A 22349-nucleotide genomic window follows, 5' to 3' on the forward strand; every position below is an offset into this window, starting at 1 on the left:
TTCTATTAAAAATAGAGTTTGCTAGAATCTTAATTTTCTCTACCTGAACAGTTTATTTCCCTCCTATTTATCTGTATTAAAGTGAGAAAAAGTCTGAATAGAATTGTAACTTAGGGGTACCTGCTTACTTTTCAACAAAGCTTCATAGGGTGGCTACACCTTCAAATCTGATCCTGTGCAAATGTAAAATACTGATTTTGTCAGTAAGCACTTAAGGAATTGACTAAGTTCTGGGAAACGGATTCACACTAACCCAGGTTGGCAAATAGATTTAGACTCCAGTGCTAACTAAGATCCATTTGCCATGGCTGCCCAGAACAGCAGGGCAGAGTGCAGTGATCTATGTTTTGGTCTGGAAATGGAAAATAATGGTACTTGTAACATGTATTGCCACAATATTTTGCCATTTATATACTACGCAAATTGACTAAAAACTGGCATACTGATTAAACTGCTAATTTATTTGTTTGCCACAAACATATCTCTCTAGTGATTAAATTCAGGGGCTCACCATTCTCCTAGCTTCCAAAGGTGATGTTGAGAATGGGAACAGAAACAAGGAGGTGCATAATTTTGAAATTATTTCACTCAGACCACAGTACGGCATGGTAAATTGTGCCTGGCATACTATAGAGAATACTTTTATATGTTGGCATACTATAGAGAATACTTTTATATGTTGGCAATACTTTTATATCTAGGTCTCATGTCTTTCTTTTCTAAGCAATAATAGACAAACACTGCCAAATTCTAATCCTCAAATTTATCATTAGGTCTATTTTAACTAATCTCTTTGTTTTCGTTTTGTCCATATTACTTTATGGAGAGAAAACTCAATATAAATTTAATCACTCTTGGATTCAATCACATTCCAGACGTGCTTTGATAAGACTATAGTAAATTACAGAAAGAATTTCTTGAAGTAGCTAAGACTTCTCAGTACCTGATAACAAAAGACATTTTGTTTTATTTTTAGGTCTGTGTAATCTTATACATTATCTACAAACTTCATTTGATTAAGTTTTGGATAGCAACTTTGTTTTCTTTATTTTCAATTCCATTTTGGAGTTGAGAAGAGTAACCTTCCTGTTTATTTTCTTGTGGTTTTATTATTTTGTACATTCTATGTTTACAACATTCCCCTTATTAATCTGTCTGTTCCTTTGAGGCTAGACCCATATATCTTTCATGATTGTATTCCTAGCGACATTAGCCACATTGTCTTGCACTGAATAGCTTTAAACATATTGTCTGAATGAATGAATAAATGAATACTGGATTAGAGAAGAATTTCAATTCCCTTGTCTTGAAGGTTGAAGCAACTGTGATTTTAGATTTCAAATATGAGTACAACCTTCACTTATGTTCAGGTTATTTCCTTGTTTAACTTCATTTAAATAAATAGAATAGAATTAAACTGTTGAACCCATCAAAAACCTGATAGAAAAGAAAAACTAGCAAATTAGACATTTCAAAGGCAAAAACTGTTAAACGACCTTTAGATTATGAGGAGAAATTAGTAGCAAACTGTTCACCAATATCAATACCCAAGTCAGGGGTCACTGGAAAGAGGTGAGTTGGATCTGAGTATACACAGTATGCTTCTATTCACATAAAGTTTAATATGAGTCAGAACTAGTTTATTGTGTTAGAAGTCAAGATAATGGCTATACCTTCAAGGAGGTTACAACTGGGTGTTGCCTGGAAGGGGACTCTGGGAATGCTAGTTATGTTCTGACTCTTGATCTGGATGCATGGAAATTTGTTGCGTTGTACAGTTATGTGCACTATAATTATGTACATTACATTTCAATAAAAAGTGTACTTTAAAATGCATATCAATCATCTATGAACACAGTATTATTAGAGACTTTCATGCAATGAATATATTTTGGAAAAAATTATAGTCATACGTTCCTTTGTCTAGTATTATTACATTATCCTCATCTTAAAAACTGCACACCGCAGGGCTTCCCTGGTGGCGCAGTGGTTGAGAGTCCACCTGCTGATGCAGGGGACGCGGGTTCGTGCCCCGGTCCGGGAAGATCCCACATGCCGTGGAGTGGCGGAGCCTGTGCTCCGCAACGGGAAAGGCCACAACAGTGAGAGGCCCGCGTACCGCAAAAACAAACAAAAACAACAGTACATTGCATAATGTCTCCAAATAATTTCTTTTATTTTGGTAAAAATTGGGTTATTTGGATAGCTACTTGATAACTATCATAGTAATTTGAATATTCAAGGCTCTCTTTTGATGACTAGGAACCTTTCTATATCCCTTGAGACAAGATAACTTCACTTGTTTTCTAAACCTTCCTAAAGGCTTATTTCTGGTAAGCTGCTTACATATTTGAAGTAAGTAACTTTGCCTTTTTGTTGTTTGACAGGATCAAAGTTCTCTGGGATATAGTACAATGGAATGAAAGCTATTTCATAAAGTATGTTTTAAGGAATAAAAGATAATACCCTTTTCTTATTGCAGAATAAAAGGATTTCATGTAACAGTAGGGTTCCTTTCTGAAAATTTGAAAAAAAATGTAAATAGGCAATAATATTTATTATCATATAAGTAATAAAACTTCCCATTTTCAAAGAATTGATTTTTCTTATCAAACTGGAAAACTAAAAGTTAAGACCCAAAAGTTCTAATGCATGTAGCCTTTCTGGAAATGGTTTAACTGACATAGCATCCAATACAACATTTTCCTATACAAAAAATATTGTTTTCCAAAATATCATCCTAATCCATATTTAAATCAAACCATGTGAGCACTCTTTTTTCACCGGACACTTATGGGTACATTGTGATAACAATTTTCCACCGATATCACAGCAGGTTGATTTACTCAGCTGCACATAACTGCAGTATTTTTCTTAAAGCTTTGAAATCTTGAATGAGGGGTGGAGAACTAACTGTAGACATGTAATATATTAAATTTCTAAGACTTGAAAGGGAGCATAATTAACTCAATGCCATATAATTGCTCCAGGGACAGAAAAAAAGAGGCAAACAGAATTGATATGCCCCTTTTTTCCCCTTAGCAATTAAATAACAATGCTAAGTGAGCAATTTCTTTTTTAAGACTCATTCTTTTGACTTAATATTTCCCTCGAATATTTTAAAAACTTTCCATGCCAACTTATAAAATGTAGGAAGCAGTGAAGCTGGGAATTCTGTTATTCCCTCTCTTTGAGCAGAATTTCTCCCTTCCTCCTCTCCCTCTCTTTGGTGCTTACAGAACCTGTCTCTTTGACCTCATCATAATCTTTAGTTCCTCTCTCTTTCCCATTATCCCAATCCATCAGTTCTTTTCTAGCTTCATTTGCCTTTCTATCCATCATGTAATCCACTGTAAGTCATTTCTATATCTCTTAGGACCTGACAATCATGTACCCCTTTGACTGGCTGCCAACTTACTTTATCAGTTTCAAACTTTGAGTGTCCTCTACCGGCCACTATCAGCACTAGCTGCAAAGATATTGAACGTGGCTGGAGGAAGTTAGGGAATAATACTGATTAGAGCTAGGGAGGCTTTTAATTTTCTCAATTGTAAATTTGGAATTCAGACAAAATGTTATATGTTGTACTTTCCAAATCTAAAATGTCATGGTTCGATATATTGTTTCTTCAAAACTATAACAATCATTCTTTAAAGTATCTTTTGTCTGTTAATCTCTAAAAATCTGAAAGAACATCCTGGAACTTCCAACTGAAAAAAGTCAAACGGGATCATCTCCAAAACCCCAATACAATATAAGGGAATGAACAGATATATAAACCAATGACCATGAGGAAAAAGGGACAGAAGCCATCAGAAAAGTGTTTTTAAATAAATTACTGAGGGACTTCCCTGGCAGTCCAGTGGTTAAGACTTTGCCTTCCAATGCAGGGGTGCAGGTTCAATCCCTGGTCGGGGAGCTAAGATGTATATGTATATGTACATGTAGATGTACGTGTATATGTGTAGGTGTATACCCGGAATGCCACACAAGACACATTGCCTCCTGAGAAGAAAATCAGGTGCTTAAGGAACAATAACAGGAGGTTATCCTTCTGAACCTTTTAAATCTTGAATCATGTGAATGCATAGTGTATTCTAAATACCAATTAAATTTTAAACATTAGGGCTTCCCTGGTGGCGCAGTGGTTGAGAATCCGCCTGCCGCTGCAGGGGACACGGGTTCGTGCCCCGGTCCAGGAAGATCCCACATGCCGCGGAGCAGCTGGGCCCGTGAGCCACAACTACTGAATCTGCGCGTCTGGAGCCTATGCTCCACAACAGGAGAGGCCACAACAGTGAGAGGCCCGCTCACCGCCATGAAGAGTGGCCCCCGCTTGCCGCAACTAGAGAAAGCCCTCGCACAGAAATGAAGACCCAACACAGCCAAAAATAAATAAATAAATAGATAAATAATAAAAATAAAGGAATTCCCTTTAAAAAAAAAAAAAGACAAGCCCTAAAAAAAAAAAAGTAATTATTTTTGAAAAGAATAATTGGAGGGAGAAATAGGTGGACCAAGGGACTCTTGCTTTTTATTATAAAACCCTCGGTTGCATTTGATTTTTAAAACTATGTCCATCTCTCTCTCACACACACACATGTGCACACACAGTGAATTTTTATTTGCCTATCATTGTCTGCCTAATACAGTCTTACTCATTTTTCATGATTCTGGTAACGCAAACTTTCTGTGAAAGTTTTCCTGACGCCAGCCAAACTCCTGCAGAGTTAGTCAGTTCTCCTATGGGATTCCAGAGCGTCATCTGCCTGTCATTATTATACTATTTTTCTTTCATATTTTATTATTTAGTTACATGCTTGCCTCCTCTACTAAACTAAGTGATCCTCTAAGTCAGGAACTATTCCACGTCTCCAGACCTCCGGTGCTGTCTGTCTTTTGGATTTGCTGCTGCTTGCCTTTGAATGAACTGCATTTAGGACTTAAGGAGTCAGCCTATTCTCTAAGTGGGGAAATGTTCCTAGAACTCATGGGAGAGCAGAAGCAAGCTGGGAAGTATTTGAGAACAGCTAATGGAGCAACAGGAACCACTACACAGGTCAGAGAAGAGGACAGCCAGCTTAGGATAGGGAAGGCAGGTGGGTTCACATTCTTTCTGTCATTCCTCCTCGCCGCTTGAGACCATAAAATAAACTTAGTCCACAGTTTAAAGACAGAAAATCAGAAAGACAAAGTGAATGGGGGGAAAAATGGTGGCTTGGTAGAGGAAGGGAGATAAGTCTCTCAGGAAAATCACAAAGATAGATTTATGTGTTTGAGAACAAAGTGGAAGCAGTAGATTGTTACAAGTATCAAAGTTCAGAGTCAAGGATGGGGGCCACAGCATGTGCTATGTGTCAGGTATACACTATGCGCTAGAAAAAATGATCCAGAAGTTACCGTTTCTTAAACATCTACTAGGTGCTAGTCCCCCAGCCACCCCTTTAAGGCTTTTTATATCTCATTATTCTGTGTTACAAATATAATAAGCTGAAATCAATAATTATTCCCATTTTACGGGTGACAAAATGGAGGCTCAAAAATGTTAAGTAATTGGCTGACATCATGTGATCAGAAAGTGGCTGAGATGGACTTGTACTTGTCTGTTAAATACCATTTATTTTGTGAATTCCTACTCATGATACTAAGTCTGGTTCAAATGTGCCTTCTCAATGAAGCCTTCTCTGATCTTTCCAACCAAAAATGACCATAGATGCTTCAACTTTATTTCTTGTAATTTTAAGATTCCAACGTATATTACATTTCTTTGTATATTTGCCTTCAATCTTCCAGCAGATTTTGTGTTTCTTGAAGGAAAGAACAAGCTCCTGTAGAATTGAAAATATTCTTTCTATTGTGGAAAAATCCAGTGGTTCAATGAGATTCTCTGAGTTATTTGCTGGACTTAGAAAGGTCAAAGTTCTATATTTGTCCCTAAACTGCATAACAAAGTTTTCAATTAAAATTTTAAAAATGTATCATTGATATTTTCCAAAGTTTTATTCTTATTAGTGATTTATATTCTGCTTCAATGTCCCTGATACCAATTATATTATAGAGTGTCAAAGAATTTTTAACACATTCCTAATTTGGAAGCTTTACAGCAGTACTTTGCAAGCTAAAGAAAGCATAATGGAGAGGTGAAGAAAAAAGTATTAGTGAAATAAAGTCATGAAAAATTTTAAAACTAATAATAAAACCCATGTGAAAGTATGTAATGTCATGATCAGTTCTAGCACTACATAAAATTAAAAATTTGAAGTAAGGCAAACTTACTTAACAATAATCTTTTGTAAGGCAGCACCAAAGATTTTAGAATATAGAGATTAAAAAGTCTTAATTGTATTTTCACAAAGTTTCAGAGCTTCTGGCCAAATGAACAGATACAATTAAAATTTTGAGGGTCCAGCATCATAAAATGTACAGTGGTCATCACTTTGCAGAGTTTCAGACAATTTTAATTATTTTTCTTGGTACAGAGTTCACAGAGCAGAAGTAGATATGCTATATGTTTTTGTAAAAGGAATCATGTTTAGGCAACAATAGCTTAATTGAAGTAAATCTTTTCTCAGAAGTAAAATTTTAACTTGCATAAAAGTTTTAAGTACTAGTTAGACAACTTGTTAAATCCACTCAGGTAAACAGCACTTTTAAATCCCCATAAGATTTCTTAAAATCATCCTGGCTATGTGCCTAAATACATATAAATACAAAGCATTCTTAGCAATTAACTGGACCGTACGGGGTAAATGTGGTGAGCAAGGAATTCACTGTGCTACCTCAATTAGTGCTAATGAGAGTTGTGTAGTTAATTCCCTCACGCTGCTCTTAATTTTCATCTCCTCTGTGGAGTCTACTCCAAAACATTTAAATTTTACACCCTATTCCCAGCCCATGACAATTTTTACTTACCTCAGTAATGAAGGCTTTGGCTGTGGCAGGATTCATAACAAGGATGGCTCGCCTAAGAGTGTCTCGATAGCGATTCAATTCCTCTATTCTCATGGTATCAAAGAGAGTGGTGATCATTTTATTGATGTTGTTTTCTACCTTCTGAAGTGCAACATCCATCCCCTGCTGAGACACTTTGTCCAAAAACTCCTGTATTCCACGGATATCTAGGAACATCAAAAGCCCATCAAAATGTGAATTACAGCACAGAAGGGAGAGAAAAGTTATTTCACTTACATCATAATAGTTTATTGTTCTACATTGTAGGCTGTTTAAACTTCTAATTGAGGAGCTGATGGAACTCTCAAATATGTTTAAGGTTGAGAAAAGACGATTTAAGGTGTTTATGCGAAAAATGTAGGGATTGTTATTTTTTAAATTAATTTTTCTCCACTGAGCATTCTAAATTATCTCACCTCTGGAAGATGTTAGAACAGAGTAGAGGGAAGTGATGGGGAAGATCCTCACTTCCCTAAAGCAAATGTGAGATAAGAAAGTACATTCCTTATTTTTCCTCAGTATTAAAGAGTGATATTAACCTCAGGCAAAACATGAATGTCGTTATGGCTGATGAATCTGAATCAAGATTACTACCATTTCTTAAAATAGGCAACGATATCACTAAACTTGACATTTTCAATCTTACTTGAAAGATGGTTTTGAGAGGTTATTTTCAAAGGGTCTCAGGTCACTTAGACCACAAATAAAACAGCTACATTTTTGCCTGTTTTATGAGTACTATCTCCTTAGCTCAAATCTGGCCAACTTGGTAGAGATTAGTTTTTTTCCAGGAGTATGGGAATGTACTTTGCGTGTAAAACATAAATTTTAACAAAATATTCACACACCCATTCCAAAATAAAAAAATTTCTGAAAGATTATCAAATAAAAAATTGTGTCCATTTCACATCTAAATAAGGAGGGTAAAATACAGTCTAAATAAAATGTTTATAAACTTGTATTTTGATGTATATTTAAGTAACAATAAGTGCCTGAAATGTTACAAATATTTTTCCTAGTGCCACATTGGCTGCTTATAGAAGAAGGGATGTAAACATTGATAAATATGATTGGAAGATGTACCCAGCACAATACAATCTTAATATAACAGATTGCTTTGACTATAAAGTACTGTTTATTTTTCTGTATATGCTCATGACATAAAATGTTAAAAGGGAAAAAACTAGTGAAAGATAAGGAGTGAATGAAATTGTAGGTTGCTTATTATGAATGGACTATATCTCAAAATTCCTTAATGTGCAAGACCGCAGGCATGTAAAATTTACCTCTCAAGGACAATAACAAGGTCATGTGTTTTTCAAGCAATATATAAGCCAATAAGTAAGAAACAGTCACAAATTTAGAAACTAACATTTGCTCATAAACAAAGTTTATATTTGCAAGTTTATAAATTAATACTAATAATTTTAAAATTTGCTTTCTTCTTATGATCTGTTTTATTTTAAAACAATTACTATGAACACTATATGTCTAGTTATCTGATGACTCTCAAACTCTTCAGAATAGATAACTGTATAAATTCTACCTTACATTCCTTATTCCTAATTAAATTATAAACCCAGGATGTCAGCATCACAGTAGCTTAAAAGAACAAAGACTCATCTAGAGCAGAACAAGAGATAAAAGAGCTGGAATAATAAAGGTATTATGTACTCATTAAATATCCAGGTCAGAAAGTTCCTAAGGATGTAAGGTATTCAAGCATGGATTAAACAAAGGATTAGATCTGATGAAATTTAGCAGATACAGGTAGACATATAACAGGACTATGTTCGCACTCAAGCAAGCCATCTCAAATTTTGCTGTGAATCAGAATAGCTTGGAAATCTTATTAAAAATGCAGAAGCCTGGACCCTACCCCAGAACCAGTATGCCTTTAAACTATGTGTCAGAGCAGATCTTTGATTGTGAATTGTAAGCTGTTGTTTCTTTAGTATGAATCACTTAAAAGTGCAGCTAAATATGACAGAAAAAAACAAAAATAAATTGAAATAGAGATGTTCAGAAAACACAGTGTGACCAGAGCATAAGACTCCAAATTACTTACACTCTTAACTTTGAGAAAAAAAACCTGTTTCAAAAAAAAATTGTTGAAACAAATTATTGAAATTATCGCCTGTCACCAATGCTATGTGCTCAGAATTCAACAGTGAATACCCTTCCCCACATTGAGAAAGGCAATAAACAGGTAAACAAAGTAACAGATACAATTCACACTACGTGCTGGAAAGGAAACAAAGGTGGGAAGAAGGACCTATTTTAGTTAGAATACTCAAGGAGGTCTCCTCTGGAAAACTGGCATTTAAAGTGTGATCTAAAGGATGAGAAAACATTGCCCAGGCAAGGGGACAGGATGAGAGGACAACAGCTAGGGAAGATGCCCCGAGGCAGTGAAGAGCTTGTGTTTGAAGTACCTAAAGATTTCTGTGTGGCTGTAGTCCAGCTAGCCAGGGGGAGGGCAGAGTTACGTGAAGCTGTGTGGAGAAACTTCAGATCATGTGGATCCTGGTGAGACACAGAAAGAGGTTTCGATTTTATCCTAAATACAGTTTTAATCTCTTGAAAGTTTTAAGTAGAGGATCTGACTAAGTAGATGATGGGCTATGTGATCATTCAAATTGAGCTTGTAACTGATTTTCCCTTCATTTAAAACAGCATGACTTTTTTAGCTTTTATATTTGACCAGAAATTAAGTACTATATGTATTGTTACTTGGCCAGAAAAGTGATGTAATAAAAGATTGCTATTATGTCTTTGCTTCCTTAGTCTGCAGTTCTGGTTATCACTGCCTAGGTAAGTGATTATAAAGTTTTTGAAAATTTTTCTGATCTACAAATGAAGAAATATTTATCTTATAGATGTCTTGCAAGATTAATTAGTGAGGGTGATGGTGTGTGTGTCTGCATGGGAAATCCATTGTAGAGTCTAACACATGGTAGGTGCTATTATTGTTAACAACAGTGCACAATTGCCTGTTAAGGGTCCACCCACTCCTCCCCCCACCAACAGGACAGAATTGCCTAAAATTTACTGATGGACAGTTACCCAAAATAGCAAGTATAATGTTTTAGACTCTTGGAATGCAGGAGTTAAATAAACAATAATAGTTTTGCTTATTTGTGAATAACACCAAACACTCATGATATACAGCAATTGTAAGTCTGATGTGAAAAGGATCTGAATCATGCTATTAGCTGCACTGTGGAAAAGTCATTAAAAGAGAGAGTGGATATTTGGCTTTGTCAGTTCATGAGTCTGATCAACTATAACAATTATTCAGCTACATTACCTGCTTAACTGTTAGTTGGAAAAAATGAGTAAAATGCCACAGGTTACAGAAAGTAAAAAGATAAGAGGTGATGCCTGACATCATAAAGCTTCCAGGCCTGTGGGTGTTACTAGATGTTACTCATTGGTAACAGAAAGTTAAACAGAAGTTTCAGTTGTTCCCAGTGATTATGAATTCTACTGACCAGATAATTATAATAACAGCAAGTTAACTCATTAACTAAGTTATTAAACACAAGATTAGGACAAAAAGCAGAAGTCTTTTTTCCCCTGGGCTCTATAAAGGAACTTGTGGTAGCAGAATACGACCTCCCAAAGGTGCCCAAGTCCTAATCCCTGGAGTTTATGAATAGGTTAGGGTTACAAAGCAGAGAGGAATTAATGCTCCAGAGGACATTAAGGTTGTCAATCGCTTGACCTTAAGACAGGGAGACATCTCCTATTAATTTGGTGGGACTAGTGTAATCACAGCGTCCTTAAACTTCAAAGAGGGAGGCACAAGAGGAGAGTCGAAGGGAGAGCTGATTACTGAAGAATGTGCTGAGCCTTTTGGGAGACTTCAGAGATGACTATTGCTGGCTTTGTGGATGAAAGAAGGAGACCTTGAATGAAGAAATGTGGACGGTCCCTAGAAAAGGCAAGAAAATGGGTTCTCCCCAAGAACCTTCAGAAAGGAACACAGCCTTGCTTACTTCTTGATTTTAGCCCACTGCAATCCCATGTCAGACTTCTGATTTACAGAATTGTAAAGTAATAATTTGTACTGTTTAAGCCTCTAAATTTGTGGCCACTCATTATACCAGCAATAGAAAACTAATAGAGAAGTATAGTTTAGTCCTTAGGCTGGCATTTTTCAAATTATTGTCTACTGAATTTTATTTTAGAATCATTTGGAGGACTTGTCCAAAAGGAAGATTTCTTAGCCTCATCCCATTCCTATGGAATCAGAAATTCTCATAAGACCCAGAGATTTTAGCACCTAGTAATTTTTAAGAGATCAGTTTGGGAACCAAGCCTCCAATTTCTTAACCTTCTTTCTGTCACAGTGTCCTCTGAGAAAATCATGAAGATTATGGATCCCTTTTCTCCCCAGTAAATGTACATACCCAAAACATTCTGCACACTGCCTAGATCATGGTCTAATCTGTTTGCTTCCCTTAAGGGTGTTATTGGAAAACCTGAAGTAGTATAGTCACTGCCCGTAATGGTTGTTTTTCTATCCATTCTATATAAGAAGGTAGAGTATAGATACTCAACATGTTAACTAGTAGTGTGTATTACATCTTATTTAAATAGAGAAACATTTAAAATAAAAATATTAAGAAACTTATAAATACCTTCCTTGATAACCTTTAAGTACTTTCAGCTATTATTTAGACTAACTCTAGTTGTCTTCCAGGCCCAATAAAAATATTGTAAACTGTAGTAGATTGGGTTCCCAGGGAAGTGGAGTCTAAGTTAGAGACTGGAGAATAGGAAGTTTATTAAGGAATACCCTAAGAAATAACACTTGTGCAACAAAGGGAAGGGAACAAGGGTCAGCAGAGAGGGAGCTGTGATGCATATCTCAACAGAGGACTGCACAGAGCTCTGGAAGTGTTATCCCAAGTTAGGGCTGGTGGAAGGAGGGGTTTTATAATCCTGCATAGACTTTGGTCCATGGCTTTCTTCAGCTGAGGGAATTTGGGTGGCACAAGACAGAATGCACTGGAAATTTTCCTTATATTTATAGAGTCAAAGGTGGTTGTTTTGATTTTCAGGGTAATTTGACATGAAAAGTCTTATAAGTCATTTCTAGTCAATATCTCATCTTTATTTTTTTAATTTTTAAAATTATTTTATTTTTATTATTGGGGGCATCTTTCTTTTTTAAAACAACTTTTTATCTAGGGGAAAACATACTACACTTGATGTCAGAAAACCAGGTTTGGATCCTTACTTTGCTACCCACATAGCCGTGTGAACTTAGAATCAATTTCATAGGTGATGTCTGTCGTTTTTACCTTCCCAGTATTTTTTCTCCTTTATTCAAATAACAAAACCTCATTTTTCATTTAAGAAACAAACCTGGACCCATCTCTGTGTTCTACATGTGCACAACCTTCTATATTCATTACCGGATGGTCATGTGTCCCAGGACAGTTAAATGTGAGTTCTCCATATCTTTGGCCGAAGTAATTAGTTCACAGATAGTCACAGGATTCAAAGAAAGACTGAAATTTGATATATGGATAATGAAAAAGAAATGGTCATTCTTTTGTATCACAAGTTGTAATGATGCAATTTTGGAATTGAGAGAGCCAGTGTGTCTAGTGAGAAGCTGAGAATGCAGCCAACGAGTGAAGTGAAACAAAGGCCAGGTAGCTATTTCTTAGACTTCCCAACTACATGAGTCAATCGAAAAACCATTTTTTCTTTTTTTGCTTACCTAGTTTGAAATGAGCTTCTGTCACTCACAAGAGAAAGGGTATTGACTAATACATAGTCTTTTGATAAACATCTGGTAGTTTGGGAATGAAGGTAAAGGCACAGTTCCTGTTCTTGAAGTACATCCAGTTTAGTGGAGGGAATAACAATTTAAACAACTAATTGTTTTAATGTGATTAATGCCAATGAAAGAAATGTAACAAAGGAATGGAAGCTTAGGAAAACAGCTAATCACACTTTATCAATGCAAAAAGAAAATTATATCACCTAATTACTGGGTTGTTCTAATAAAAGGAAATAAGGGGTGTGAAATATTAAAGCAGTTTGTAAACTGCAAATTTCTATGCAATGTGCATTTCCATTATCAAGACTTTATTAACCCAGTCAATTGTCCCACTTGTTCTTAATTTTCTTCTGTTCTCTTTTTCTATGGAAAAATGGAAAACAAACAGACAAAAATCACAATAAGGACTAAAAGTTGATCTAGGTACTACCTTTATAAATTGATATTCTAGCAACCATCAATTTTTGTGATATCTGATTTTTGTTACCTAGTTAGACCAACTTCCTGCAACTGCTCTACAAGAGGTAATGGCTGATTGAAACACAATGATTCGTTTTATTAAATTGTGTAGAATAATGACTTTATTATGATCACTAATGTAAGACTAAATTTAATATCTCTACTGAAAATGGCTTATAATGTAATTAGATTAAGGTAGAAAACTCCTAGGCGATATTAGGATCTAATGCATAAGCACGTTTCTAAACAGACCCCAAACCAGAAATGTGATATTTTACTGTTCATTCTAAATCAGTAGTCAGCATCTAAATAGATCTCTTTGGAATCTAGTCTCTGCTTACTATGTGCCAAGCATGAGCAAAACAATCCCTGCCCTCAATGAGCTTGTTATCTACACATATGGTGATAACATAGACCCTATTACAGATAGAAGAATCTTACAATACTACTCATTTTCCAAACTGTCGTTGCAACTTAAATTTAGTGGCATTCTCTGGAATACATCAAACAGTAATTCTCAGTCTGATCATTGTATTTGAATGACACTTTTAAAATGTTGAATTTGGTAGGAAAAAAGATTTGTCACTGACGCTTTGTAGGTCTGATTATTTTTTTTTCCTTCTACTCATCTCTCTCCCTCATTTGAGTAGATTAGGCACATTTAATCATTTTTGATCACTTAATGCATTGAAAACCTCACTTAGCAGGAGACCTCAGTACTTCATTCAGTCAATCTTGGTGTTTCTGAAATTATGACAGAATGCTAAGCTTTAAATTAATATTTAGAATCTTGTGAATTTTTTTTAGATAAAAAGAAATACATCACACTACTGGACACATGAGATACATCATGAAGTTGAATGGACTTTCCCAACATATGAATGGCAAAGCATAATCTACAATTGCCTTGTTTCCTCAGGGGAAAAAAGGCTTTTAACCATGGAGTGATTTAAAAATTTTTGTTCAGAAAAACCCTTACTTCTAAAGGGATTTGAGTCGTTAATTATTTCCTTGTCATTTGTGATGTATTTAGAAAATAATGATAATAATGTGCTGCATGAGATTTTAAGGTGACACAGGCCAGCAATAGGGATCCACTGAGATTTTCTATTTGATAAGAACTTGTGATTTTAACATTAGATCATAATGTTACATCATGAAAGTCATTTTTACAGTAATGCTAATCAATATTTTTAGAATATTTTACTGATGAACAAATCCAAAATAGTAGAATATAGCATTTTTACCTACTGACATAATATATACTAATGAAAACAAAATAGTTCTATAAGATGCTTGGATTAATTATATGCTTACTGATGTACATTGAAGTGAATGAGATAACTGAAAGCTGGAAAGTAGCCAAATGAGGAATAAATCACTTTAAGACTGTCTAGAGAGACAGTTAATATTATTATAGTCATCAGACATTTAAAAACACCCTCAGGGTAATTATAAACATTTGCAATAAATCAAGAGGAATGTGTCCATTTTGTTAAACCTACATCAAGTCTGCATGGAATAAATACTGTGATTCCTAGGAATGCATTCATGCTGATGTCCATCCAATATTCATTTCAAAGAGTTCTACCATATGACAATTTAATTGTAAGGAAAGGGTGATGTACTGAAGGGTAGTGCTTAAGTACTTCAGGTCATTCAACTATGTACTGACACTTAATTTGGGATCATTAAATCAGTGCTTGCAGAATGCAATGGATTCCATATATAATCCATTCATTAATCCTTAAATTTGAATTTATTTCTTTGTTTTCATGCATATGGATGTCAAAAAGTAAATATTTCTGTACATAAAGAGAAATATATTTTCATTTAGTCTTTTCCATGCTAAGATATTCTATCAAAACCTGTTATGTATGTTTAGGTCTCTGATTTTCAGAAATACCTAGTTTAACAAATTATAGTTGATATTTACATATGGCCAAAAGTCTTAGTGTAAAATAGAAAAGACTATTCTGAAATCTTAAGAAAAATGTCAGAAAGGCTAAGAACATAAAATAAGTCTAAACTGACCAAAGCAAACAAAAACAAACAAATTGAACTAATGAAGAGTATATTTTAAAAGCAGTTTAAAATGGTGAATTATAGAGACAAATATTTATAATTTTAAACATCTAAATTACAATTTAATAATATTAAATTTAAAAATTAAATTAATAAGATTAAAATAATCTAATCCATATTTTTTTCTTATAAGCAAAGTTTCTTTCGAGCTGACAAGGAAAGCACATGTGTCCACGTATGCATACCCTTCACCCAGAGGGTCATCATGTAACTCAGGCTGGTGCCAGAGAGCCTACCATGCCCCTGAACAAATTATTTGGTTCCAGAATAAGCACAGGACCCAAAGAGAGCCTGAGATTTTATATGTGGATAAATAGCCATATGTCTGATATTGATGTATGGACAAAGAAGGGAAAGGGCCTTTTTCTAGTATAATAATCTGTAAGAATATGCTTGAAGTCACCAATGCCATCTGTCTAGCTTGAGAATGAAGCACATACATGAACTGAAGTAGAGGTGAGGCTATGGTAAGAGGGTATATTTGACTACTTTCAGTTAGTTCTTGTCTCTATGTCATTACTGTTACAAGCTGCTTAGATCCCTATCATCAAATTACCCCCCCAGGCTCCATAACTGCACCCATAGAATAAATCTACAAATAGGTTCATTCCAATATTAAGCTGTGGAACCAATATTTGTTTAGGCAAAGGAAATTAAATAACCCCAATAGCTCTTTAGGTGAAATGCACATCAACTTTTCTGCTTATGTCACTCTTGTAAATCAGTTCTATTCAGCCCATCCATCCCTGAAATTCAACTTTTCTTTCAATATTCTCAGAATAGAAACCTCCCATTAAAGCAATCTATATGTTTTTATTCTATTTTAAAGATCACCCACTTCTATAACTTTCTGGCTTCTGTATATTGTCAGTTCCAAGACGCCTTGATTCTGGAATCTAGTTGCTGGCTGTTACGTTCAACTAATTCCTTGCTTAGACCGCTCTGATAGTGAGCCTGCCTTGACTACTATCAGCTGCTTCTAATGAGGCTTCCTGGATATTGTATTCCACCTACTTGACCAAACTTCCTCTCAGAGACTTGGTTGAAAGCACAAACAGCAGGCTAAGCAAATTGAGGATGATGCGAAACTGGAAGGGTAGGGCAATATAATGAGTAATATGATAAAGATTTAACATAAAATTTTTAAAAGGCATAAATTATGAGAAAACACAATAAGATACAAGTGGCTTTTGTTTTGCTAAAAAGAGGTAAAGGTCTCACCTCTCTAAGGCAATAAGATAGCATGAGATGTACTGTGTAACCAATAAATGTGTCAGATTGTATACAGAAATATTGAAAAAGTAAAATAGATAGGGATAAAGGCATTTAGAAAGGTGGATTATCTAAGAAGCATACGTATCGGGTTGAAAATGGTAAATTCTCAGGCAGTAGAAGACTAAGTGACTTCATGGGATGTAATCATTTCTTTATTGATAAATGGTTACAAGCAAAAGCATTACTTATTTTATATTATTCTAGAAATAGATCATTTTGCCCAATATATTTTAAGTTTCATATAGAGAAGAGCTTTCTGCCAATTAGAAGTGTCTGGTATCCTTATATGAGACAGGCTCCTTCAGAGTACAGTGAGTTCTCTCTTGCTTGGAGGATTCTGTCAGGGGAAACAATGCTACCAATCAAAGATGTTGAAGGAGATATCTGCTGAAATCTCTTGTTTCCAAATGCCTTTTCTAGGAACAAAGCTGGCCTTATCAGAAACACGGGGGGGGGGGTGTTAAAATATGTATGTTGCTAGGGCCTACCTTGCAAAAATTCTGATTCCAGGGGTCTATGACAGAGCTGAGGTAGGATGATGATTAAAAATCTCTTCTAGTAATTCTGATCTACTACCAAATTTGGGTTCTAAGCGTACACTACACTCAATTCTAACCTTTTGTCTATGACTCAATAATCACTAAGTGATCATGATTCAATGATGATATTTAGTTTACAATTCTGATAGGCAAATTGATTTTTTCCTTTTTTTCTTTCTCTTTACTTCTTTTTACTTTTCAGATATCTAACAGGTTGTTCTGTCTTCTCAATTTTTATTGAGATATAATTTACCTACAATAAAATAAAGAGACCTTACATGTGTACTTTAAAGAACATTTATAGTGTTCTACTATAACTACCACTCAAAATGAGATACTGAATATTTCTGTTATCACAGAAGTTTCTCTTGTGTCCTTTTCCAGACAGTCCACTCCTGGTCCAGAGATGCAACCACTTTCTGATTTGGATCACCAAGATTAGTTTTGTATGTTACTGGACTTCATATAAAAGGAATAATACAGCATGTCCTTCTTTTCTTTCAGGATTATTTCACTCAAAATTTTGTTGTTGAGTATTTCAGTGGTTCATTTCTTCTTATTGCTTAATAGTATTCCATTGTAGGGACATGCCACAATTCCTTGAACCATTTTCAAAATGATGGGCATTTGGGTTGTTTCCAGTTTTGGACATAATGAATAATGCCAATACTAGCATTCTTACATAAGATTTTGTGAGGATATATATTCTCATTTATCTTGGTAAATACCTGGGAGTGAAATGAGTAAGTCACGTGGTAGATGCATACGTAAATTTGTAACGAACTGCCAAAGAGCTTTCCATACTGGTTGTACATTTTTACATCCAGCCACAAGGTAGGAGAGTTTCAGTTTGCTACATTCTTGTCTACGTGTAGTATTGGACTTTAGCCAGTCTAGTGGGTACCGATTAATACCTCGTTGTTTGTTTTTGTTTTTTTGTTTTGTTTTTGCCACACCACTCCGCTTGCAGGATCTCAGTTTCCTGACCAGGGGTTGAACACAGGCCACAGCAGCGAAAGCCTGAAAGCCTAACCACTAGGCCACCAGGGAACTCCCCAGTATCTAGTTTTAATTTGCACACACCTGTGGACTATGTTCAGCACTTCTTCTTGTGTTTATTGGCCATTTATATATCTTCTTATATGAATTGTCTGCACAAACTTTTTGCGTACTTTCAATTGTGTACTTTTATTGGTCTCTTGTTGCTTTGCTGGAGTTTTGTTTAATTCTCTGAGCTCTTTATATAGCCTATGTATTTACCTAAGTTTTTCAGATATAGGTATTGGAATTTATTCCCCAGGTTGTAGTTTGCCTATTTATTTTCTTAATGGTGTCTTTTATGAGCAGAAAATTTTAATTAATACAAGGCTCACGCTGCTTGCTGCGCCCTGAGTATTAAAGATCTCTAATTCAGGAGCATAGTGTTTTCTGCCAGCATCTATGAAATTGAGGCAGGCTAACTCGCTAGCTTGCAAGTAGGGTAAAATCTCAGACCCTTCACAGTTCTTGACAGTATCATATTACAACCCCCAGCTGTAAGCAATACTAGGGAATATAGTTTTTCAACTGGAACTATTGCTCTCTCAGTTTAGAAGGGAGAACATATATTGCATAGGCAAGCGGCTATTTCTGCTGAGGGGTCAGCCTACTTTGAGTCAGTGACTGCCCTGTTTCCACGTTTCTAACGATAACCAAACCATCCAAATTGACATACAGTATTTTTCCTTGAATGATGTTAACATGTTGAAGATCTGCAGGCTTAGAGTCAGACATTATCTCTCTTTAACAAAAATGATTCTATACATGTCATTTGTAAACTTTTAAAAAATTTTCAGTGTCAGAAATTACTCATGCTTTTTCTATTGTATCAAAAGAGTCCAGTTGTTGAGAGCAGGGACTATGGGGGAGACTATTAGTGTTTGAATTCAGGCTTCTTGGACTTACTTTTGAGTCACCTGACCTCTTACTACTTTAGCTTTTTTCATTTGTGGTATAATCATGGCCATCTCCAGCATCATCACCATCATCTACTTTACAGAGCTGCTGTGAGGATTAAATGAGATGATACATGTAAAGCATTTAGAACAGAGCTTGGATACAATACATGGTCTCTGTAAGATTATCCCTTGCTATATTCTTGGGTGATAGCGCACTGCAACCTCTTTATACTCATTATACATGGTTAGGAGTATAGATAGGCTCTGATCAGACTTTAAATCTTAGTTTTGATGCTTCTTAGCTATGTTTTGTGAACAAGTTACCCATCAGTTGTTTCTGTATTCCTATTTGTAAAACTGTAAATATTACCTACCTCACATAGCTGTTGAGAAAATTCAATGATACAATGTAAAATATTTATTCTACTGCCTGAATGAAAATGATCAGAGATACTATTTTTTAAATATTTTTATTGCTGCAAGACTTGCTCACACTGTCTATTGGAATGGCCGTCTCTCACACACTTAAAGTTAGGCAGGATTCTGAGAGGCAATAATCAAGATCAAAGTCCACCCGTGAAGCCTTCTTTGATCACTGCTGCCTAAATTAAACACTTTCTTCATTGCACACCGCTAGCACTCAGTTTGCATCATTCATGACACAACACACTATTTTCTCTATTAAGAGAGTCATATAAATATTTCTCTTTCGTTAATTGTAAGCTTCTTAAAAGTAAAGACTACATTCTGTAAAACTTTTAATCTCATGTTTTGTATCTGCACTAAGCAAGTGAGCTATGAACGTTTCCTGAATGACATATTTTTAAAAGTTCAACACTTCCTCTTTTCAAGCCTTTTAAAAAATGTCTTGAATCAGTCCATTCAAATAAAGTTTCATTTTTCTCCCCTCTTTTTATCCATTTACTTAGAATCAAAGACTTGAATTTTCTTTGTTAAGGAATTTAAAGTAGACTTTTACACTGTGCTCTTAATCATAATTAACTGCTTTGGAAATAAGTGTTTCTCTAATAAACTGGATAAGAAGCCAAATCTTTTTCTTTAAGTACATTTTTCTAAGCAAAATACATCTTCAATAACATTTGGCTCCAGCAGGCTGCCTGATTCCATCCATGGATGATGCTTAATCCATTCCTTAATGAAAGTAATTCCTGATAACCAAGATAAAAGTCAAGTATAATTCTGATGTTTGAACTTAAAATGAGGACATTGATGAATGGATATGTAAATACATGTAGCCCTCTTCAAGGCACAAGGTATTTGAATAGCTTGATGTTTATTTTGGACTCTAGCCCAGTTCTTTATTTACTATCAAGATTTATTGTAAGTATCAAAGGAAAATTTTCTTTCATTGAACAAGAGTATTACTGGAAATAATTTAAAAAGTACAAGCAGGGTACTTTTTCATGAATTATTAAATTAAATAATAAATTAAAGTCAAGTTTATCATCAGAGTAAAGGAAAATGTTTTTCATTATTCCTAAAACAAACACTGCTTCTGGCAGAGGATACAAATACTGTGATTATAGCATCTTATTTAGTCAAAGGAAAACAAAAGAAAAGAGAATGAGGAATTTCAAATGTATGTAAATGAGTGTGTGACTATGAATTTGGTGTACATTAAAAAATCTTTACTTCATCAGTAATTAAAATGTCTTCTCTTACAAGAATTTCCTAACTGTAATCCATGTAGGACTTGGAAACAAGCTAACAAGGAATTTTCTTTCCTCATGGACATTTATAATCAAAGAGTAAAGTTCTCATTTTAATGTTGTAAAAACATCATCAAAAGTTACTTTTCTGTTCTTTATTTTACAAGACTATCTTGATAGGACTAACTAAAACGTGTTTTCTCCCTTTAAAGAAAGATGTAGTGTTTAAAAATTCATTATTTCAAAGTATGTTGAGCAGAAGTCATAAGAATACCATTATGGTTATAAAAACCATAGATAATCTGACTAGAAAAAACTGACAAAGGCATACTCAGTATGTTGATTCCAGAGCTAGAGTTTACTATATTCACTAAATAGTCCTATCAGTGACTATCAGATTTGTGTTCCATCTTTACTTTTACTGATGAGCCAATTATTTTTATTTCCTTTTTGTTTATTTTATTCATTTCAGCCTCTTGGTCTTTGTTCTGTGACCCCTAAATAATATGAATTAAGCAACAAAATAAGGATTTCCGTCCTGGGGACAAAGGACTGTGCTTTTAGAGAGTGCCACAGACTTTTGTCTGAAGCCTACCCATCAAGTTTAATGGAACTCAGCCTCCAAAACCCCATGTGACCTTTGAATATTTAGGGCTAATGTAACTGTCACTCGCTCTCCCTCCCTGGGAGTCCACAGGAGCTCTTATTTGCTGCTTCCCAGATTTCTGCCAACCTGTTTGTGCTCAGTTCTATTGATGCCACTTTCTGGCCCACTCTTGTGTAACTGTTCTCTAATATAGTTCAAAATGCTGAGTAGATTAGGACAAGAGAACTCATTTTTAAATAGTTATTTATCTGCAAGAAAAATAAGTTGCACTGTAAATCTTCTTAACTTTTTAAAATAAAAATGTAAAAACTAGGCCCATCCATACTGAATAGAAATATTTTCTAAGACTCCTTCTTAAGGCAAATCTCTAAGGAAACACGTTTCAAAATATATGTTCTTTATCAGAATCTTGTTTATTTCCTCTCATTTGAACGTATAGATCTCTACTCCATTTCCTATCTTCCTAATGACAAAAAAAGGGAGAAACTATATTTGAAAATCTCTGGGATCAGTCAGCTAGAAAGCAGGTAGATTCATTCAGGAAAAAATACTTATACAAAAATAATATTATTTTTGCTTAGTTTTCTTAATGTAACTAGGTAAATATATTGAGAGAAAGTGTCTTCTCAAAGTATGGCAAATTTAGGTAAAACGCTTTGTGTTCTACTTTAGAAAGTTAAATAAAATAAGTATTTTTATACTACCCAGTATTTGTGTGAGATTTCATTTTGTAGACAATATGCCAGGATAAATATAAAGTGATATAATTTCAGTGACCTTCAAAGAGTTAAGTACTAAGTAGATACTAAAGTCTACAACGAGGGTGTAAGCAAGATACTTCAGATATTTTTTTTGAACCAAAAAATAGAAATGGGCAATTTTTTAAGTGTTCCAGGATCTGTCCAAAATGATTTTTTCTTATTAGATAAAAATATAAATCTTTCTGAAAGAGGAGAAAGACAGTATTGTTTATGACTTCCCATTATTTGAAAGACCAAGATATGTACAAAAGATTGAACTTGAGGT

At 34.8% G+C, this 22349-nt stretch overlaps 1 protein-coding gene across 3 annotated transcripts in view; it reads right to left on the reverse strand.

Annotated features, from left to right (window-relative positions):
• Positions 1-22349, reverse strand: part of GRID2 (glutamate ionotropic receptor delta type subunit 2) — a 1390615-nt gene that overhangs the window by 661026 nt on the left and 707240 nt on the right. For all 3 annotated transcript variants that reach the window (XM_060299788.1, XM_060299787.1, XM_030865662.2), the window contains exon 4: positions 6913-7118. In XM_060299788.1, the coding sequence (XP_060155771.1) occupies positions 6913-7118 (206 nt within the window). The remainder of the gene's footprint in view (positions 1-6912; positions 7119-22349) is intronic.

This window comes from Globicephala melas, chromosome 5 (genome assembly GCF_963455315.2).
Source record: "Globicephala melas chromosome 5, mGloMel1.2, whole genome shotgun sequence".
In the NCBI taxonomy this organism is placed as follows: Eukaryota; Metazoa; Chordata; class Mammalia; order Artiodactyla; family Delphinidae; genus Globicephala; species Globicephala melas.